The sequence below is a fragment of the Ochotona curzoniae genome, unplaced genomic scaffold (assembly GCF_017591425.1).
Source record: "Ochotona curzoniae isolate NIBS_2020 unplaced genomic scaffold, NIBS_Ocur_1.0 contig_4612, whole genome shotgun sequence".
NCBI classification, from domain to species: domain Eukaryota; kingdom Metazoa; phylum Chordata; class Mammalia; order Lagomorpha; family Ochotonidae; genus Ochotona; species Ochotona curzoniae.
Genome location: NW_024466343.1, coordinates 5,815,086 through 5,838,118, shown reverse-complemented (window position 1 = coordinate 5,838,118; position 23,033 = coordinate 5,815,086). Strand labels below are relative to the sequence as shown.

The 23,033-nt window shown below is 35.5% G+C and overlaps 1 protein-coding gene across 1 annotated transcript in view; it reads left to right on the top strand.

Annotated features, from left to right (window-relative positions):
* The first annotated feature begins 2,245 nt into the window (after window positions 1-2,245).
* SLC44A5 (solute carrier family 44 member 5) overlaps window positions 2,246-23,033 on the top strand; it is a 73,849-nt gene continuing 53,061 nt past the window's right edge. The window contains exons 1-3 of the mRNA XM_040987249.1: window positions 2,246-2,250; window positions 5,971-6,044; window positions 16,906-16,990. Coding sequence (XP_040843183.1) covers window positions 2,246-2,250; window positions 5,971-6,044; window positions 16,906-16,990 — 164 coding nt within the window. The remainder of the gene's footprint in view (window positions 2,251-5,970; window positions 6,045-16,905; window positions 16,991-23,033) is intronic.

Sequence of the window (23,033 nt, the reverse complement as noted above, 5' to 3'; positions counted from 1 at the left end):
ATAGGCACCCTGTGAGATGCTAGCACTACAAGCGAAGAATGGGATGAAGCTCCAGGCTCTTGGCTTCAACTTGGAGTGGCCCTGGCTGTTGCAGCCATTTGGGAAGTGCACAGTTGATGGAAAATCTCTCTCTGTGCCTCTCCCTCTCTTTCGGTAACTCTTTCAAATAAATGAATTTAAAAAAAAAGAATTAGTAGATACCTCCTATTTTAAGTAAAGGCTATCAATCATACTCTCTCTATATATATATAGTACATATGATTATATATAATGACTGTTTTATATAATATATATAATCATATGATATATATATAATAACTGTTTTTTACTTATACCTTATATGTCATGCCATAGTTATTGTTTTCTGCTGAAAATACAAGTGCCAAAAAAAACCAAGTTCACAAAGTTTATGACAAAGAAATGTGTTTTTAAATGTGCAATCTAAATCATTAGTGGCCCAAATTCAGTTTCCTAATCAAGATGAGTAAGTAGGACTATAATCCTAATAAGAAATTTTACTTGACATATATCCCTAATTACTTTATATTCATGTAGCTTATAGTTTAACTTCAATTGAATTCAATTCCTTCCCATACTACACTCATTTTAAAGGTTTTTGGGCCCAGCACGGTGGCGCAAGTGGTTAAGGTCCTTGCCTTGCACGCCCGGGATCCCATATGGGCGCCGGTTCTAATCCCAGCAGCCCCGCTTCCCTTCCAGCTCCCTGCCTGTGGCCTGGGAAAGCAGTCGAGGACGGCCCAAAGCTTTGGGACCCTGCACCCGCGTGGGAGACCCGGAAGAGGCTCCTGGCTTCGGATCGGCATAGCATCGGCCAGTTGCACTCACTTGGGGAGTGAATCATCGGAGGGAAGATCTTCCTCTCTGTCTCTCCTCTCTGTCTATCTGCCTTTCCAATAAAAAAATAATAAAAATAATAAATATTTTAAAAATAAAAGGTTTTAATACTTTATTTCTTATTGGAAAGGCAGATTTACAGAAATCAGGAGAGACAGAGAGAAAAAGAGAAAAATATTGCAACAGCCAAAGCTGTCAGTCCAAAGCCAGCAGCCTAGAGTTTTTTCTGGGTCTCCCATGAAAGTGTCAGGTCCCAAAGCTTTGGGATGTCCTCCACTGTTTTCCCAGGCCACAGGCAGGGAGCTGGGTCAGAAGCAGAGCAGCCAGGACATGAATGAGCACCGGTAAGGGATGCCAGCACATACAGCCAGGGAATTAGCCAGTTGAGCCATCTGCACTAATTAAAAAAAAATATATATATATATATATACATATATATATATGAAAGGGAAAATATTGAGAGACTTTCTATCTGCTGGTTCACACCAGAAATGCCCATAATAGCCAGGTATTGCCAGGTCAAAGCTAGGATGTCAGAACTCACTCCAAGTGTACACTCCAAGTGAACTCCAAAGGGCATGTGTTTGCAGAAAATGGAGATTGATAGTCCGGCCAAACTTGTTCAGTCTCAGGCATTCTAATCTCAAGTGGCTCTTAACTGTTAATTCAGATACCAGGTCATGAAGTTTATTTGGTTAATAGTTGATATTATATCTGAAGATATATCTGTTTCTAAGAGGTGCCAAATTAATATTCACATGAATTTTTCTTTTAAAATCATTTTCATTGACATGTGATATTGATGCACAATTCAAAAGTAACAAAAGAATACACAACAGAAGTAGATGTTTCTCACCTTTTCCCATTACACAATTCCCTCTCGTGAGCCAACTACTGTTCCTTGGGTAAGATCAGTTAAAATTATATAAAATTTGCTCCTTTTAAGTGGATAATTAAATAATTATAAGCATATAATGTTTCAAAATTGAGGTGATTGAATTGTGAAATTAATGTTCAAAAGAAATTTTTCCAATATTCTGAAAACACTGTCATAATTATATGAATACCATATTTAAGACTTGTATGGAGATAAACAGCTTTCTGGACAGAGGCAAAGTTCTGAAATTAATGTTAGTATTATTTTAAGAAAAGTAGGAGTTGTTTTTAGTCATCCAATTTACTCAGTGACTGTAACAGAAATGACCTACATAAGGAAAACATCATGCTAAATCAGAAGGAAATGATAAATGAAGGTTTAAAGGCCAGCGCTGCTTTATTCTATTCAGTGACTCAAGTGAGAATTAAGTATGCATATCTTGTCAAGTCAGTGGGGTTATTATGCTCATCATTCATAGATGAAGAAGTGATCTGTCATCTGTCAGATGCTATGATGAGGTAATTTGGGATCTGCCGTAAGCTCCTGCTCATGTTTGTCAGAACAACAAGATTCACCATCACACACACACACACACAAAGTGATTCTCGCCCCATTCATACACTTTGAGTATTATTTTTGTTTAAATACTATAATGTTTTAAATTTTAGTCATCGATCAAGAAAAAAGTGTAGAAGATTAATTTTAAACTTATTTGAGGATATTATAAGTATATTAGGTTAGTGAGATACTTCAGCAATCTAGCTTTCAGCTATAGTCTATGTACTAGATTATTATTCCTATTATAATAGTAATTTGGGTCCACTGTGAATGTTTTTTAAAAGTATAAACAGCAAAGTAAGGACAAAATTTCCATAAAATTATTCCATCCAGACATAATAGCCAATACCATTTTTTTCTGTATTTATTTTAACCTTTTAAATTAGTTATATGTATTTACATATATAAATGTAGTATATGTTATATACTTATATACTTATATACTTATATACTTATATACTTATATACTTATATATGTTCTGTAAACTACCATTTTTCTCAATAATCTACTCATGTGGGAGGCCTAGGAGAAGCTCCTAATTCTATCCTGGCCAGCTCTAGCCATTGCAATCATTCAGGTTGTGAATGGAAAGTTCTGTCTCTCCCTCTGTCTATAACTCTGCCTTTGAAATAAACAAATAAATAATTAAAAAAAAAAAAAGAAAATTGAATCCCACTCAAGGCAAAGGCAAAGCTTAGATAATCTTGTAACTGCCATGATTGGAATGATTTTTCATCACAGCTTGTATTGCATGATGTTTCAATAGTTGTTTTGAGAAATTGAAAAAAAATCTTAGTTATATCCTTGGTTTCAAAAAAAATGATTCCTTTTCTATAAAATATTTTGTCCTGCATCCAACAGAACTGAACAATCATATGGTGCTATAACTTTTGAAATTTTAAATTGAGTTCATACTATAGTCTTCAAATTATAAAATGGTGCCCAGGCTGTTTCAACTTCTGTTCAAAATAAAGTTTCCAGTGGCTTTTTAAGCATCGTTTTTGTATTCTGGAGAGAGGTTATCTAAGGGGAGGGGGAAGGAGAGCTCAGCTGACAGGGAGAACTTTTTATGTACCTTAGACCATTTGGATCTTTATAACATCATTCACAGGCCATACAAAATTATTAACTTAAAACTATCCTGCTTATGGACTTATGAATTTTGAGTTCCACCTGCAGTTGTCTTGACATGACTAGATTGAATTATTTCATTATTATATTATATTATATTTTGTCCAAAGGCTGAATGTTCCCTACCCCTGATCTAAAAACAGGAAAAGAGACAGATAAATGAGAAAACAGCAAATAATTTCAACGACCTGAAAGTACACACACATACACTAACCTATTTCTTTAGAGAAATTTCTAAAACAATAAAGGGGTACAATTCAATACAGGAACAAATTTATAAATACTAATATTCCTGTTATTTAAAATTCTTGAATTCTTCATTTATGATTTTTAGTTTGCAGCATCTTTCCAAGTTTATATATAAGATAAAATGAACCACTTTGGATGTGGAATATGATCTTCTGTTTCTTCTAAGCAATGTAGCAGGACAACAAACCCGACTTGAATACATTGTCTTCCTGACCAAAAAAATATAATCCCTAAACACCTGGAGGTCTGAATTATTGAGAAGTGCTATCTAAGAGTGGACAAAGGCTGCTACAGGAATTGCTGTGTGAGCATGGCGTGGTCCCTGGTGCTTTTGCAAGTGCTTGGCACCAAAAAAGAAAGAAATCATAGTGTAAAACGTCATCTGGAACAAAAATTCAGAATTATATCCATTTATCAGTGCCAGTAGTCATAGGATGTGGATTTTACTTTTTATAAAATTTCCACTTGGGTTCTGCTTCTTTCATTTTGCTCTGTCGTTTGGAGTGTTAAATTGCATTCATTCGTCTTTGCAGTGTGCCTGTTGACTATATGGCATTAAAATATAGCATTATTACATATATGATAAATATGTAGATGTAAACATGTAACGTTACACAAATCTGATACCAGGATGGTGGCCAAGCTGGTTTTGCTTCCAGTCGCATCTGTCCCATCTCTTTTTTACTCTCTCTGTCTCATTAGTAGTTATGATCACACTCAAGCACTTTTGACAATTGCAGGATTGCTAATTAAAGCCACCAGTGTTTCCAATTTGTTCTTCTTTGGTTTCTCACCTGCAGACATTTCCTATTAGATGTAGGACTATTTAATAACCTCTCCTGCAATATGAAAAACTAATGGTTCAGAGTGCTTGTGACAAAGGTGCTCTCCTCACCTCCAAGCAGGTGTTAGCTTTCAGTGGTTGTTACCAAAGGAAATCACAGAGCCTGCTTCTTTTATTATTCTTGTATTCTTAAATCCAAATAACATCTAAAATTTCTGGCTTGAGATTGGATTTAAATAAATAATGACTTGAATCCGTATTGGCATAGTTAACTTCTCTTTGAAATGTCCTTTATCTCTTATGCAATAAAGAGTTATGAAAATGTTTGTATGATTATTTTTGGATGTAGCTATTTTGAAGCAAAATTGCAATCATGTTAATACAACTGTTAAATGGGAAAAGGAATATGTCAGAGATGTAGATATATCTCCTTCTCTATCAGTATCTCTCTCAGACTGCTTCAACACTTTGCTTCTCCTAAAACCTAAATACATTCTTGGGAAATTCGCAAAGTTACTGTTATGCATGAAACCGATATAAAACACTGTAAAGCTTTACTAATGCAAAGTACTACAATTTCTGTTACAGAGTAATTATTACTCAGTACTAATATTGTGGTGTTACTGCTCCAAAGAAAGTGAAACTTCATCACGCCTGTGCTAAAGATTAGAACACATCCATTTGCCCTCAATGTCAAGAACTATGAAAAGTCTCATGTGCCGTTTTTTAATCTTATCAAAGGGGGTTATTTTTTTCCCTAACATTTTTCACTGTTTCAGATAATTAATGATAATGTTGTTGCTCATGTTTAAGACATAGCTTTGACAGTTCAAGCCACTTGTAAGCTGAACAAGATAAGATATTGGGAATAATATTTTAGTTTAAACCATTGAGTATCTCTGATAGATCATGCTTTCATTTCTGATCTTTAGCCAGTCACTCAGACTGCCTGAGCCAAGTTCACTTGAAACCTATATTGACAGAAACTAGCTTACAGAAGAGCCGGTGGGGGGGTGGATTGTGAAAATCTTTAGGTATTTTATTTTATTGATACTTTATATATATTGTTGTTAGAATAAATGTAACACCATAGGAAGTTAATGGAGTCAGTTTTTGTTTGATAACAATACTGTTGAATTAAAAGGGACTGGAGAAGAATTATTATTAGAAAGATATGAATAGAGAAAAAATCAAATAGTTTATAACACCTTTTCAAATATGAAGATAACTATCTGAAGTTAGCATACTCTAATCACTAAGGATATTTTTCAAGTGAAAAAAAACCAGCAATGAATAAATCTAAGAATTCTGAGGGATATTCTTTAGTCCTGAAGCTACGTCCAGTCCTTTCATTGCATGGTCTTTGATGGCAGAAACACATCTGGTTCACCTTTCAGAATAGTTGACTCTAAAGTGGAGAATCATTATTATGTTTTTGTCCCTTCCCAGATTTTGCACAGTAAGCAAGAACTCATTTAGGATCCCTTTTTAATGCTTTATCGTTTTTGTCTTTAGGAATTGTACAGATGTTCTGTGCTGCATGGTCTTCGCACTGTTTGTTTTGGGCTATATTCTTTTAGGACTTGCAGGTAAGTAAATACAGGTATAGGATATATTTAAATTTGCTAATGGGATAAGCAATTCAATGTCATATTTTAAACATTAATTCTGTTCTTTTAAATGCCTACATATTGGTTTCTGTCTGTACTGGAGGGAATGTGCTTCACCAGAACTCATTGAATAGCAGACATAAAGAATAAACAAAAAGATGCTAGCAGAACAAGCCCAAATTACCTAGGAAACAAAATTGAGAGGAAGGAAGAAAACAGTTTATTGTTTCTTTTAAATTGCTTTGGCTTTTGAAGTTCTCTTGGGCAACTAATCATATTCATGTTACTATTTACTAATAGCAATTATATCCTAAAAAATTCAGGTAATATATAAACTTCTTTTTATATGCAAGTTAAAAAGAAGGATCCCTTGTTAAAAACATCACCAGATAACTCATTACTACATATGAGGTCTTAATATCTGTGCACCAGAGATATCCTGTTGATTGCTGTGTTGCTAAAGATATTTCTATGAAAGTTAAAATAAAGCTTATAAATATAGGGATTTTAAAATTTTTAATTATTAGGAAACAGAAACTAGTGTGGATATGTTTTGTCAAATTGTTTTCCAACTGACTTGCAATTTTTCTGCAGAGACATGGGGCATTGCCCTTTAGATGTTAACTTCGAAAACATCAATATGTTACTGTTAGTATGAGGACTATAAACTCAGATATTAGCTTTTAGCACTAACAATTAATGAAATTGCATTAATGTAAAAAGAAGGTATTAGCAGAAAGGAGGCTATGTAAAGAACCATAAGGTAAGGATCCTGTGTAAGGAACAGTAAAATAGAATTGCCCTGTTCTTCAGGTTTAATTTTCTATAAGAAAAATATTTGAAGAACAGCAATTGCAAGTGGTTTACCAAAGATATTCTCAGTATTATTTTTGCAAAAATCACATAGAATTGGAAAAATTTTTAAAACTAAGATGAGAAAATAGAAAGGGGGTGAAAAACAGGAGCATAAGCCATAAAATTAAATAATACATACTTCTGAGGCCTCAGCACATTCCTTCCTATTTGTTACAGTAGCTTAATTTAAGATATCAATGTGGCGTACTATATAATCTGTGCATGTAGTATTATAATGAAATGAATTTTCTCATATAAGCAGAATCTTAGCTTCCCTAATGTTTTAACACATGTTCTTGCCTGCATAGCTTTTTGCATGTGTTTGTCATAAAATTGAAATTTGTTGCAAAAGAGTGATATTTGGAATCATGCAAATCTAGTGTTTTCTCATGCTTTTGTGATGGGCTTGGATTGCTAACTTAGCCTCCTCACAGGAAGTATGGAAGCATTACCTACCTTCCAGGGCTCTTGTGAGGAGAAATGAAATAATTCCCACTGCGCTGATAATATTACATTACAGTAACAGGTAATAAGCTCTTTGCCTTCTTTTTGTAAGTGTTTTAGTTTTTCTGAATTTTGATAAGATTTTGAAATATAATTTGCTATATTTTTATAGCAATCCATAACTTTGTTAACATTTGAACTTACATGGGACCTTCACAGCGATTTCATCCTATAACCAAAATCTTTCCATTAGGAGAACTTATTACACAATCAATTACGACTCTCTTCCAGTTCTCTAAGCTACTTTGATGTAACTCAGAGAGAAATTAGTTTGTCCTTAAATAGAGGTAGAAAATCCACTGCTCCCTGTCCCATAGACACAGCAGAGGAGTTTGCCCCATTATCTTCCTGGAGCAAAATGATAAATTTGCCTTCCTGTCCAGTACCTCTACCACTTGTCAAAATCTTAATTCACAAAGAAATTGAAAATTAAAAGTTGTATCTCATATTAGATAAGTGATTTTCTCCAAGCTTAATCTCAATGCAACAAAATTCACTAAATATGTTTTCCTCATCTCTGAACTACAAATAGCCCTGCTGTTTTGTTTCCAACATGAACTTAACTCTTCATTTATAACCAATGTTGTACTAAACGGAAGAGAGTGATGGGTAGAATTTACAAAAACATGAAACAAAAATATGAAAGAATATGTACCTTTACCTGAAGAAAGATGATGCTAAGTCAGTTTCACTGGTATATTATAAGCATTTTGACATCTTGTGCCACCTTTATGAAATAGATGTGTCTGATTTATGAAATTCATAGATGCGTCTTTTATCATTGATTTTTCCTAACGAAGTGCTACTACAAAAGGGTCATGATTCTCAAAAAATCTACTGAGAGAACATTGCTCTTTGCCCTTTATAAGGAATATGGTTAACCAAGGTGATTACTTAAATTCAACAAAGGCATTGAACACTCAGTTGATGGCAGTCAGATCCCCTGTTCCAGTGGGTTAAATAAAGTCTGGATAGAATTAAATATCCTTGAACTTTGTCAAACATCAGGGAGGGAGCGGCCTTGTTTCCAGTTTCTGGATAGACAGAGACTTCACAGTGCACTGATGTTCTGGTGTTTTGGCTGTGGCCTTTTGTATGTCACTGTTCATTGCCAATTCAAACTTTCCATTACATTCCTGGGCTCCTATGTTTGGCTCAAGCATTATAGGGTTTTTTTTGTTTGTTGTTTGTTGGTTATTGTGTTTTTTGCATACTTAAATGTTGTTTAGTCATTGATCCTGAACAGATGACCAAATGTCAAAATGGCTGCATGAAAACTTGCTTTATCAGGACCTTTTTTCTTTAGGTCCTGAAGTTAGGCCTAGGATGCCAAACCTAATTCTTCCTGCATGACAAATATATTTTGAGAGAATGTTTACTCATTTTGGCCAGAGAGGAAGAGCTGACATTTTGTCTTTCCTCTCTTAAAGTGTACTGACGTTTTACCATCCCAGGGAATATGAGGAAGAGGGGGAGGCACTTTTTCATAACTGAGCAAGGTCACTTGACAGTGGTCTTTTATGAGATAAGTGGTTCCATCATGCCTTGAGTCTCTCTGTATTGAAAAACAGTTTTCAGTATAGATAGACAATTTATTTTACTAACATAATATGAATCTGAGATTTTTTTCTGCCTTTTTTTCTGAGGTGCTATTGGCAAAAGTTGTGCATATTTCCTTTAGATGTTACATGATATTTTGATATAAATATATCTTGTACAATGATTCTCATCATCAAGTTACTTAATACATAATTATCACCTAACATAGTTATTTTTATAGTTATCTTTATAGTTATCTTCATATGTGTTGTGGCTGGCAAGAACACAAAAGATTTAGTGTGCTGACCAATTTCAAATATATAACATTTTATTAACTATAATTACCATGTTGTACATTAGATCTCTAGAATTTATTCATCTTATACTGAAATCATTCCAATTAATCAGTCTCTCCCCATTCCTGACCCCCTGACTCCTAAACCCATTCCTCTACATTCTGATCCTGCAAGTTTGAATGTTTTTGAGTGCTCACATTGGTGAGATCGTGTAGTATTTGGCTTTTGGTGTCAGGCTTACGTCATAAAACCCGTTTTTTTTATGTTGCAAATGATGTAACTTTACTATATTAAAGGTTGAATGATATTCCTAACTGTGTAGATGTTTGTCTGCTGACAGACATTTTTCTGTATTGTGTAGATATTGTGAATAATGCTCACTGAAGTTGGGAAAGCATTTCATTTTCTAGAAAATGAATGAATACTCATTTAATTGTCTAGGAAAGGCATAGCCAGAAGAGGAAATTCTGGATCCTATTTAACTTTAATTTTAATTCCTTGAGGGACTTCTGAACTTCCTAAGATCGTACTAATTTACGTTGCCAGTAATGGTGTGTACAACATCTTTGACACATGTCGTCTCTGATTTGTAATAGCCATCTGTTCCTCAACAGACTTCCTGTTGTTTTGGAACAGTGTAAGATGACCCCAAAGTTTATGATACAGAGGATTTTGTGACTCTATGGTTGGAACTGTGACACAAAGTTGCACTGTGATTTTTGTCCATTTTGCAACTAGAATTAACTTGCCTACCATATTTTGGTTTGGGAACATCGTTTTAACAAAGAAAAAAATTTTAAGATTTATTTATTTTTATTGGAAAGTCAGATATACAGAGAGAAGGAGAGTAGAAAGGAAAATTTTCCATCTGCTGATTCACTCTCCAAGTGGCCACAGCAGCCAGAAATTAGCTCCAAAGCCAGGAGCCAGGAGCCAGGAGCTTCCTCCAGTCCCCCATGTGGTTCCAAGGCTTTGGACCAACCTCCACTGCCCTCCCAGACCACAAGCATGGAGTTGGATGGGAAGCAGAAGCACATGGATTAGAAGCAGTGCCCATGTGGGATCCTGGAGCATGAAAAGCGAGGACTGTAGCCACTAGGCTACTGCGCCAGGCCCAGAAAAAAATTTTCAAAAAAGTAAGATATTTTAGATATCTAGTCCCTTTATTTTAAAATTGTTCTGGTATACTTTTCTTAACAGAAACTATATTTTGTATAAATCAGATAACCAGAACAATACTGAATGCCCTTTTTCAATCTTTGCACATATATAGAAATTTACAAATGATTTTAATATTCACCTTTCCTTTTGCTTTGGAAATTTTCATTTTAAGAAAAAAACATTAACTTGTTAGTTAAGCGGCCTTTTTAATGTTGAGTTTTTGCTGTTTGCTGTGTTTTTCTGAGTGCACGTATTCCAGATGATTATAAATTGTTAGCATTAAATGGGCTGAAATTGTGCTGAAGGACATGATCCTAGACTCATCATTGTGTGTAAATGGACACCTGTAAACTGATAAAAAAAAAAAAATTCTTTATCCGCACTAATGGATATAGGGCTGCTTCCAAAAATGTTTCTACAGCAGCAATATCATCAACACAGATTTTCAAATTTGGTATCGTGTGTCCTATTATCTGCTTCATTGCATTTGTAAATTGCTTGTGTTAAAAAGCCATAAGCACAATTTGGCAGGCCTGTTCCGCACATATTAAAACAGTTAAAATGTACCTTTAAGGGATACAAAATAATGATGTGAATGCCAACACTTGCAACAAGGAAGTGTTTAGGGAATGCCTTAGCTGCCTCAAACAGATTTGCAGTTAATTTTTAAGTGTCAGTGCAAGCAGTTGGTCTAATCATATTTTCACCTTGGCAGTGGGCTTTTCAGGGGTGGCAACTTCTGACTCATCCCTGAAGCCCAACAGGACCATGTTTTGCAAATGTTTGAAATGAGAGATAATGTTATATAATGATATTCATTTGTGTTATTCCAATGACATACATTTCCCCAATATGAGCAAAAGGATAATTTACCTACACAAAATTTTTACCCATCTCCTACCAATCTTTGATAATCTGCTATGAATAGCCTCAATGCAACTCTTTCACAAATCACTTACCTTTCTGCTCACAAACACAGTATTTGTTTTCTCATTTTTATGAATATTTAGCTTCAAAGTATAAAGGTGATTTAATTACTTCCTACAAATACATAATATTTCAAAACACTTTAATAATAAATTATCTATCACATAATAAATAATCCTCAAGCTTGGCAACTTAAAATAGCAAAAATTTCTTGTAGTTTCTGTGATTAACAACTGAAAAAACACAGCTCCATAGTTCTGGCTCCAAATTCTTCATAAAATTGTTTGGTGTCAGCCAGTGCTGCAGTTGTTTGAAGACTAAGCGACGGTGGAGAATCTGGCTTCAACATAGCACAGTACCTGTTGGAAGGACACTGCAGTCCTCAGTGACCACGGGTTCAGCACGTGGGATATCCTATACAATTGTCTATGTGTCCTTATAACATGTCAGATGGCCTCTAGAATTAGTGGTCTATGAAAAGAGAAATGAACCATGAGGGAATTACAATGTCTTTTAATACCTACTTGTAGAAGTCATCAAATGTCCTTTCTGTTAGGCTGTGTTTTTTGAAGCCAGTGATTAAGAGCAGTTTACAGTCAAAGGGTGGGGAATTTAGCACCACCATTTGAAGAGGACATGTCAAATAATGTATTGCCATACTGCATAACTCCTACAGAAAGTGTTCAACTGAGTAAAAATAAATGGGATTAATTTACAAAATATAACTTCATGATAGCATACCCCAAAATTATAGAGGAAAATAAACAGACCATGTATCCCCAAAGAGCCTTGTGAATATGTTTTGCCTAATATAAAATATAATTATAATTTATTAACTGTTTACTATGGCTTTGATAATTGCACACCCATATTTTAAGGGATAAGGAAACGTAGTACTTTTTGAATTTATTGATACCTCCTTACCTCTCTGCTGATGTTGCTGCATCTCTCTCTTTCTCTCTCTCAATGGCTCATAACTTTTATGCCAAAGTCCTCATGTTGCACACAAAATGCCACTGCAAGCAAACTACATGCTAGCAGCTATGTATAGAGGGGATGCATCACCTCAGTAAATATAACCACTTGGCACAATTCAAAGCTAAAAAGTCAAGCAGGAGGAGTCTGTCCTTGACACTCATTCTCTAGATCCTTTCCAGCAAAACCCATTGTCCTTTCTATCTCCTTCTCTACTAACACAGCACTCTTGGCCCAAATGACAAAGTTGTGTATGTCATCTCCTTTTCTGCATTGTGCTTCCAGCATTTTGCTGATTCTCATTTAACTAATGTTCTTTTTGTTTCCTACTGTTAACAAGTTCATTCTTAATCTTTTTTTAACAGAGAGCATTATTGCCTCTATAATCCATTGACTGAAACCATAGAAATCAGAGAGAAATACACCTAAATTCAAGAATTGGCAATGTCAGTTAACATCTGTGTGGCCTTGAAAAGTAAATTAGACTCTGAGTTGCAGCAAAGGATAAAATGTAGGTCAAAACAATATTTAACTGTTAGAGTTATTGTGAAATTAATAATATGAGTAAAAATGAGACAATGAGTATAGTCCTATCAAATGATGGCTTCTATTACTAAACTGTTTCCTTGATGTATAAATATTTCCTCACTTCCTGCTATATGTCTAAATCTGAATAATTTTCAAAACGTTTTGTAAATTCCACCTCTTCTATGAGTCTTTCACAAGCTTTATTCTCTCCTTTTCATATATTTTTTAAGAATGTTGATATAGGTTATGCTATTTTTAACTTTATAGACAATGAAAAATGGAAATAAATCCACGGCAGATGCTGTTGAGATCTTATAGCCACTTTCCCACGTCCACCAGGGTTTGTTTGCAATTGTAGTAACTTGGCCCTGCCCGCAGGAAGGGAGTTAGTATAAACCTACCCAGAAGCTCCCCATCGGGAGGGAGCCCAACTTTTCACAGGATAAACCTACTATTTGATATTCTTTTTTATTCATTTTACTTCCTTCCTTGGCACACTTCCCTTAAATCTACTTAAGCTTCTTGGATTCACCTCTCAAATACACTGCCAGTTTCAAGTCGTTGTCTCTGATTTTTCTTTTGGGGGAAATCTGAAGAGGTGCCCGTATTATCGAGTCTCTACTGTGTTATGTATCATTGTCTTACTTCATACTTCAAGATTCTTGTTGAGTTGGGTATTATGGAAATTAAAGACTCAAAATAATTACGTTATTATGACTTGTTTGGAATTGTAGTTATTAAGTAGGAAACCTAGCACTCAAAATCCTTTTTTAGCCATTTCTGAATTAATGTTTGTGTGGGAAAGAATAAAACATTTCAGAGAATGCTAAAGGAAATGCATTGCAAAAAAATGAGTCAGATAAAATTAAAGCTCTTTCTTAGGTTTGGCTGAGATGAAGAAGATACAGAAACAGAATATAATAATGCCTGGAGGCATTGTATATTGGACACTTATGTCACTTAAGTGCCTTATTTAGGGTCCACTTTCTTCATTCTGGAAAATAAAGACAGAAGCACTAGCAGCTGAGAGCTCCAAATGAGTCGGATTTCATAAGATAGTATTAGAAATATTGTGACGTAACCAATGAACCAACAATCAATACAAGTCAGACTACTTACGATCTACATCAGAGAATTGTAAAACTGAATATGCTTTAAGACCCTATGCTATTCCATATTGGGGCGTGAGAGCAGAGAAATCTTCCATCTCCTTAGAATGTGTGAGGAAGACGTGAAGTATAACTTACCAGGAATATAACAGATAACTTATAAACAGCAGAGTCAAATCAGCATTAGACAATTGTAAAACCACAAAGACATACAGGGGGAATCAAGAGAAATCATGACGGGCCCGGCACCATGGCCTAGCAGCTAAAGTCCTTGCCTTGAACGCGCCAGGATCCCATATGGATGCCAGTTCTAATCCTAGCAGCTCCACTTCCCATCCAGCTCCCTGATTGTGGCCTGGGAAAGCAGTCGAGGATGGCCCAAAGCTTTGGGACCCTGCACCTGCGTGGGAGACCTGGAGAAAATTCCTGGTACCCGGCTTCGGATTGGCACAGCACCAGCCGTTGCAGCTCACTTGGGTAGTGAATCATTGGACAGAAGATCTTCCTCTCTGTCTCTCCTCTTCTCTGTATATCTGACTTTGTAATAACATAAATAAATAAATAAATCTTTAAATAAAAAAGAAAAAGGAGATCCTGACAACCTCTTAACAGGAGGTCACATGCACAGAGAAGTGGGGGACCCCAGAGTGGAACAGGTGGACAGGAGGAAGCTTGTATCCCAACCCTGGAGACTCCCAGATCCTCACCAAGGACTATCAGTATGGGTACCAAGGACTACATCTCAACGGCCAAGGAGACCCAGGGAATTGGAGTGCTTTCAGAGGCCAAGAACTCTGAAGTCATCCACCCCTGTTTGGATCTACCACATGAGATGAAAGAAGCCCAAATCCTTCCTTGCAGGATCCAAGGTCATCGGAACAACAGCCAGGATCCATGAGCAGTCCACAGAAACAGAAGAACAGTAAGCTTACTTCAGAACCCAGGAGAGCAGCTTTCCCTGGTCCTTACTTAGTTCCAACTTTGGATCCCCACCCTCTCTTGCAAAGACCATCAGGGTCACTCTGGAGCCCCACATCCCAAAACACACACACACACACACACACACACACACACACACACACACACACACACACACAAATAGATAGACAGAGAACAACATGGAAAGCTTAGAACTAGACAGGAAACTCACATATACCTTACTAGGTAGGACACAAAGATTAGTTGCTCCTCACTAAGGCATTGAAGATTTCTCTGTACACCCCTCCTAAAACTGTTCTGCACTTCAACTGTTGACATACGCCTTGTTAGAGTTACAAGCCAGTTTAGACTATCCTAAAATCTGTCAAAATCAGTAAAAATTATGCTTCAACACTATAAACTGCTAAATACTGAAATGAAAATAGACACAAGACAGCTGAATAGTATCCTATAGCCATTTTAAGGTGTATAGCAGCCGGTTGTATATAAACTAAAATTGAAATGTCAATGAAGTAGTCACAGGATGTGGTTAAGAACTTGCATTTTCTAACATATTTGTTATTCAATACCATGTCAATTAAGTCCATAATGTTGTAAATTGTTGTTGAAGTTGTGCGGTGACTTTTCATTGGAGGGGATGATATTCTGCCAGCTCTGCTTTCAGACCAGAGATGGTCTCCCCAGGAAACCATTGAATTTACCTGGACAATTAGATGCTGGACTCTATGCTTGGTATATGCTTGCAATGGAATAATCTTGACTGAATTTGAGCTGTAATACTGCAACAAGGTGTAGGAATCTACCATGGACAGAGGGAGGGTCCGGGGAGGGGTTGGGGGAATCCCAGAGCCTATGAAACTGTGTCAAATAATGCAATGTAATTAATAATAATAATAATAATAATAATAATAAAGTATTAGAGGATGAAACTGATTTGACCTCTATGACATTGGAAGAAGCATTAGACAAAGAGAATTTTCTGTGCACTTAGATACTGAAAAGAAAGGCTTGAATTAATGGAAAAAATCTTGAGAAAAATTTATTTTCTATGTTAAAATTCTCATTCAAAACTGATCTTTCTTATGTTCCCAAGTCACACAGAATTAACTATGACTGAATTATAACATGAACTGTCAAATCCAGCAAATGCGAGTAAGAAGATAGCTGGGCAAAGTAAGAACATAGGTGGGCAAATATTAAGGAAACAAAAGACAAAAGTATGTTTTCCACAGGCAAAGCCAATTACCAATTCATTTACCATATATATTGGTATTCTTTTTTAAGCAAATTGCGGAAGTCAGACAAATTCAACTAGAATGAGAGCCCTTCCCAACTAACTGATGAATGTTACTGTTTGTGATTTTGTGGTCCAGCAATCAAATCGAGTGTAAGCGTCTCAAAAAATAAATGATGTCTTTGTTTGAGGTGTGAATTCCAGCGTCCTCATAGGACATAAAGTTGTGTCCCTGGTTTTAATGATTTGAGCACATTTGACATCAGCATGAAGTTACTATTTGCCTTAATAATGTCACATGAAATTACACAGATCTAATCAGTTTTGGTTTTATCCGTGAGTTTTTAGACAGTTTTCATTTATGTAGAGCCCAAAAGTATTACATCATATTATTTACTTCAAATTTTTTAGCTCTGTGATGAAGTCATTTAATCTTGAGCTCTAGAAAAAAAAATATCTTCGAGCCAGGCAAGCTTTTACAGTATGACCTCTAATTCACATTTTAATAGATGTCACTTTCTATGTGCATTACCTCATGTTTTGGCTGCAGCCCAAATAAATCCTGAGAAAGTAAGAGAAATGTGCTTGCTAACTCATTCATCCATATTTTATTTCACTTTTCATTAAGAAATTACCGCTTGAAGGAAATCAATAATGTTCTGTGACTGAGGGAAGTGGCTCATGTGTAGCAGTCATGCGTTCTAACATTTGAAATCATGCTGTCTTTAACCAGATGTTGCTGATAGAGATTTTGTCCTTTGTTATTCTTGCAGCCTGGGTACATGGCGACCCTAGGAGAGTGGCCTATCCTACAGACAGTGACGGTCACTTTTGTGGCCAGAAGGGCACCCCCTATGAGTGAGTATGGATACTTTTCTTCTGTGTGATGTTACTGTCTACTCTGGAGCCTGTTTTTCTTAAGAACTTTGAAATTCATGATTCAAGCCTTGCCTTCTACATTTCCTACAGACATCTGTGAGCAGCTGGGTACTGCCATACTGTATGACTTCAGTAGCAACATTATTGTAATATAGCATTTTATTGGAACATATGAAATCTCTGCTTAGTAAAAATACAATTCTAATGGATGGATTCGACCAGTAATTTTATTAGAAGCCATTTTCCAAAGTGCTTTATGAAATGGGCTGTTGGAAGAAGTTGTCACTAAGTAGCAATTAAAGAGCTAGATGCACAGTTGTTAAAAATTGTCACAGTGCCCACTGATAAATCATTCCCCCTTTCAAAGTGAAGCGCGTGCACAGAAGGGCATGGACAGAAAAGGTTTCAAGCCAACCTGGCTTATGTGAACAATGTCCCTTTCCACCAAATTTCTACCAACCTTCCTCACAGCAGAAGTTTCCAGTTCTCAAAGGAGGTTTTCTATTTCTTTACCTAAAAAACACCAACAAAAGAAGCCCCATAAATTCACATTTGTAGGAAACTGTTCCTTCTATTTCATTAACCTATTTTCTGTTACTACCCGTCGTGTTTTGTTGCTACATCGTCTGTCTCTTCAGAATCAATTCAGTTTCTACACAGGTTGCTTTGAATGGATGAAACAAAGAAGATCAAGAGCAGGTTTCTCCTCAGTAGCAACAACAAAATCCTGGCTCAAGACACTTCAGTTTTGTTTCTCCCTTCTGTCCACTTGCAACATGAAACTTGTTATTCTAAGAGATACGCAGACTTAAGAAAATTAAGTTCAGGAAAGGATAATAAAATTCATAGAGCAAATTCATTACAGATAATTAAGAAAATTCAGGCTTGGAAAAAGGTAAATTATTATTCATAGTTCTGTAGTCTATGTGAGGTTGAGTTTATGGGGGGACCAGTTGACTCCTGAAAAGGTCCTTGCTGCTTAGTAGAAACAAATGGACTAAACTGTGACCCAAATTAAATTCTTATTTTAACTCAATATCTTAGGAAGTCCTAGATGCTGCCAACAAAGCCTTCACACTAAAAAGGACAAAGAAAGCACCAGGTGGTAAAAAAAAATCCAATATATATCTTTATATCTTCAGTTCTTTAAACAGGCTATTTTTAAGAGGACTTTTTGTAACAATAAGTCTTCTAAACTTAGACAATGATCTATTTATTTTAAACAAAAATGTGACACCACAACTTTTATTCTCAATATAGACATATTCATTAAAATATAATTTATAATAGCAACATATTAGAAATCATACAAATTTCCAACAATATGTGATTGATAGTAAATTATGTACTATCCACTGAATTAAACAGAGACGTTAAAAGCTATGTTTATATTTTCAGTCGTCAATACTCTTGATTTTTCCCTCAGAGTCTCAGGATTTTGTATCATGTTTACATATGTCTTTCTCCTCCTAAAAACATTCTCCTTTATTTTATCGACTTTTGTTGCTTCCTTTCTATATTTAAATTTATAGTTAAATTTACTTTATATATAAAATAAAGTAAGCCCCAAGGTTTCCTTTTTAACTGATTATAAAATTAATTATTTCAACATTTTTAATAATATTCTCATTTCACCCTTTTATTTCTAAAAATTATCCTATAATGAATGTATATATTTGCTTCCAAACCTTCTAACATTTCCATTGCATAATATAACAGCTGAATATATTTCTTACAAGATGTGTATTTGTGTAAAATATAATGTTATTTTAAATTATGTTCAAAGCTTTAATAGTTGCCAAAAATACAAAATTTCAATTTTATAAACATGAGTTCAAGTGTATAAAAGTGTCCCAAAGGAAAATATTGGAAGGATCACATCAAAATAATTACATTATACAGTTTTTAATGGCCATAAAATTAGGCAGAATGAAATACATGCAAATATAAATATTGAGTATGATAAAGAAACATTCTCAAATCAGTCACAGGAGAGTGGGTTATTAAATAAATTGCATTGAATTAATCAAAATATAATTTATTAAAATTAAATAAAATTGGACATTTTAATCAGATGTTATAGCAACATTAAAGATTTTATGAATAAAATAAAAATGTAACAGCAAAATGTAGAAATATATTTATGAAATTGTTGGATTAAAAAATGTTTTATAAGCATAATATTAAAGTCAGAAAAGATAATGAAGTTTTGGAGAATTTCACCACACAAAGCAAAACCACCTTAAGTCACTGCAAAAAAAAACAAGTTAAAAATGGCAACCCAGAAAAAAGGAAATATTTTCACAATATATGAATATATCTAAAAATTAATCAATAGCTTTATTGTATGAATTGGCATTACAAAAGCAAAACAAAGGGGCTGACCATTCAACACAAAAGCATAAAAATTCATTATCGGGCCCTGTGCGGTGGCGCAAGTGGTTAAAGGTCCTCGCCTTGCACGCCCCGGGATCCCATATGGGCGCCGGTTCTAATCCCAGCAGCCCCGCTTCCCTTCCAGCTCCCTGCCTGTGGCCTGGGAAAGCAGTCGAGGACGGCCCAAAGCTTTGGGAACCTGCACCCGCGTGGGAGACCTGGAAGAGGCTCCTGGCTTAGGACCGGCATAGTATCAGCCCGTTGCGGCTCACTTGGGGAGTGAATCATCGGACGGAAGATCTTCCTCTCTGTCTCTCCTCTCTGTATATCCGCCTTTCCAATGAAAAAATAATAAAAATAAATCTTTAAAAAAAATTCATTATCAAGAAAACTATATTGAGCTATGGGATGGATTATGGCTTGCGTCCAGCACCCTGTGGATACCTAAGGCTGCTGATGCTCAGATTCCTTAGCTAAGATAGTGTTCCAAAACTTCCTGTCTAAATCATCTTCAGTTTGCTTATGATGCCTGTTCTAATGTAAAGGCAATGTAAGCAGTTGTTATTATATTGCTTGCGGGGTAATGACAAGGAAGCAGTCTGTACGTGGTTAGTACTGATAATTTTTTTTAATATTTTCAACTTGAGATTGGCTGAGCCTGAGGATGTAGAACACGTGGTCACAGAGGGTTAACTGTGTAAGAGCTAACAATGTTAGAAAATGCTGTTCAACAAGAAGTTTTAAAAATACAAATTAGCAAAGAGATCATTTTTGCCCAATCGATTGCCAGGTAAATTAAAAGTCTAAAGTCTTCAGTGCTGGGCAGAATGAGGAGAAATGAGCAACTCATTTTCTGATGGTATTGTAATATAACATTTATCAAATTTTATGAAACTTGCATGCTCTTTGAGCCACTAGTCTTTATGGCATGCATAATATAGTTCCATCTTGTGGATAAGTTTTCCCTGTTAAATTCACTTATATAAAAGCACCAACAATGCCAGGGGAAAAGTCTGAAAGCATATAGAAGTGCTAACTGTAACATTTCTGGGTGATTATATTTTTATTTTTACTCATATTTTTTGAGCTCCTTTTCTACCCTAAACTGTGGAAATTGAAATTATTGGGAAATTACTTGTGCTTATGAGGCTTACATTTCAATTAAACGGAGATTGGAGAAAAATATGTAAACAGGATAACTTCAAACAGTGATAAATGCTGTGAACAACAGGTGCAAAGGCAGCCTGACAAAGAATGGCAAGTGTGCTTCAGAGGAAACTATCCCCTAGTTGCATGGGTAGGTAGAGATTTTGTGAGGAAGTGAAGACTAGGAAGAGGATAGCCCTTCAGAAGCTATCAGAGAGCTTTCATGGGAGACTCAGCTAGGGCCAAAGTCCTGAGGCAGGAGTGAACCCATAATGTGCAAGTAGAGAAGAAAGCTGGGAATGTGGCAAATCAAGGAATGAGCAGATCAGAGAACATGTAGAAATCAGATTTTTTGGGTTGCATGAACTCTGTCTACATATTTGGATTATGTAAAATGCAGGAATGTCTAAAGAAAGTCATTCAGCAAGAGACTCAACCCACTTCCCATTAGCAAAAATTCTTGCTGCCTTTTGCATACCTTCTTGAACATTTTCAGCTGTTCACAATAAATTATTTCAATTTTCTTTTTATATGCATTGTAATTTTCTACCAAACTTTTGCCTTTAAATTCCCCTCAAATTTTCCAGAAATGAAAGACTTGATAGAAAGCCACCCAAGTGGAGGCAACAGAGTACCTTAATAAAACTATTTTTAAAAATGTAGACAATACATTTTTGCAGAATGTATCTCCATCATTTACCCTTGAGCATGGGACACAATCTACCTTAGCCTTCATTTCCTGATAATTATGGAAAAATTAAATGAGAGAAATAATTTAGGAGAAACTTTCATTGCCCTTTCCATTTGCAAACACTCCCATATTTCATACCACATCACTTCATACCACACCAATGTAACCTAAGCAATATACTGGATATATTACGCAATGCAATATATTGGAGCTATCCCAGCAAATTCAACATGCATTTCTTCCTTAAGAATTTCTGTAGAGGAATCAAGAAAGCCAAGCCTTCCAGTCTGGTGTGTTCAGCACAGCATTCTATTTTAATGTGTTAATAAGCCCGTGCAAAGCAGCCTCTGCCCTCATCTCCTTTCTTTCATGAGATCTTGATTTGCTGTCTTGGGTTCTGAATTTACCAGATTATTAATTTGTTGATTTTATCTCTCCCTATTGGACCCAGAGTTCTTTGAGATCAGCGATATTCTCTTTTCCTTGTTGTCTCCAAGGCTCCTACAACATTGTCTGACATTATAGTAGATGAGTGGGAATAAAGAGATAGTCAAAAATAATTTGTTCTTAAATTAGAAATCAATATAAAGATCTTATGAGAGCCTCAAACAGTATTTTATAAAGTGGTCATCAGCATTATTGCTTTCATTTGGAAAATTAGGGAATTCGAATTGCAAAAAGTTATAGTCCTTTTTAATGTTCCACTGAATACTAAATGGTGAAGAAAGCAAGCGCTAACCAAAAGCTTATGCCCTTTAGGTTGCACATTAATGAAGCTGCAGTTGTTGCAGTCATTTAAAGGAAGGAAGGAATCAGCAGATGGAAAATGTCTTTCTGACTCTTTTTCTTTTTTTTTTTTTGAGATTTATTTATTCTGGGGCTGGCACAATAGATCAGTGGCTAGATCCTTGCCTTCCATGCGCTGGGATCCCAGGTGGGCGCCCACCCTTGCTGTCCTGGGAGCTCCACTTCCCATCCATTCCCTGTTCTTCTCTCTCACTCACTTCCTCCCTCTATCTCTGTTATGCTTTCAAATTTAAATAAACACGTTCTTTTAAAAAATCACGCATACAAATAAATGTGCGCAGGTGTGTGTACTTCTATGCCAAAATGAAATCTGTTATATCAAGATGAGTAATTTGGTTTAGCCCTAATCTTGGGAAACATAATTGTCAGATTTCAAGAATTTGTATTTGTAACTGCAATGATGTACTTGCAGAAATCTTTTAATTTCCCACTCGAGCAGACATTCCTTGTAACTAGACTTAAATTCCATATTTAGAGACTGTGTGAAAATCTCTGGAATCTGGGTTCAGCCTCTGTGTTTACTGTATGTATGCCTAACTAAAAGGACTCCAAGAGAAATTAGTAAGAGTTTTCCAAAATGTCGTGAAACAGACTTCAAAGAAAAAAAGTTTATTTGTTGTGTTTTCAACTTTCTCTTCCTTTTTGAATTTCAAGAAAGTTCTTCACAACACTTCAGTACAGACCTTTGGTTTAAGATTTCAACTACTAAGCAAGAACTTGATTGATTTTGATGCCACCTTCTGGCCATTGCAAAAACTTCACCTCACAAAGATTGTGCTAAAATAACTGATACAGTAAATAACTGTTAAAGTGTCAGATACAGCAACACTGCCAGATTAGGCAGAAATTTCATCATTTCCAAAAGAGGTCCTGATAAAGTAACAGGGAAAATTAAGAGGACAAAGCTCTTGCATTCAAGTTTTCTGTAGTAACTGACATCTAAGAGAAAAAATAGCAAGTTTGTCCATATTTCACTGAGAGAAGAAAGTCACAAAATGGCAA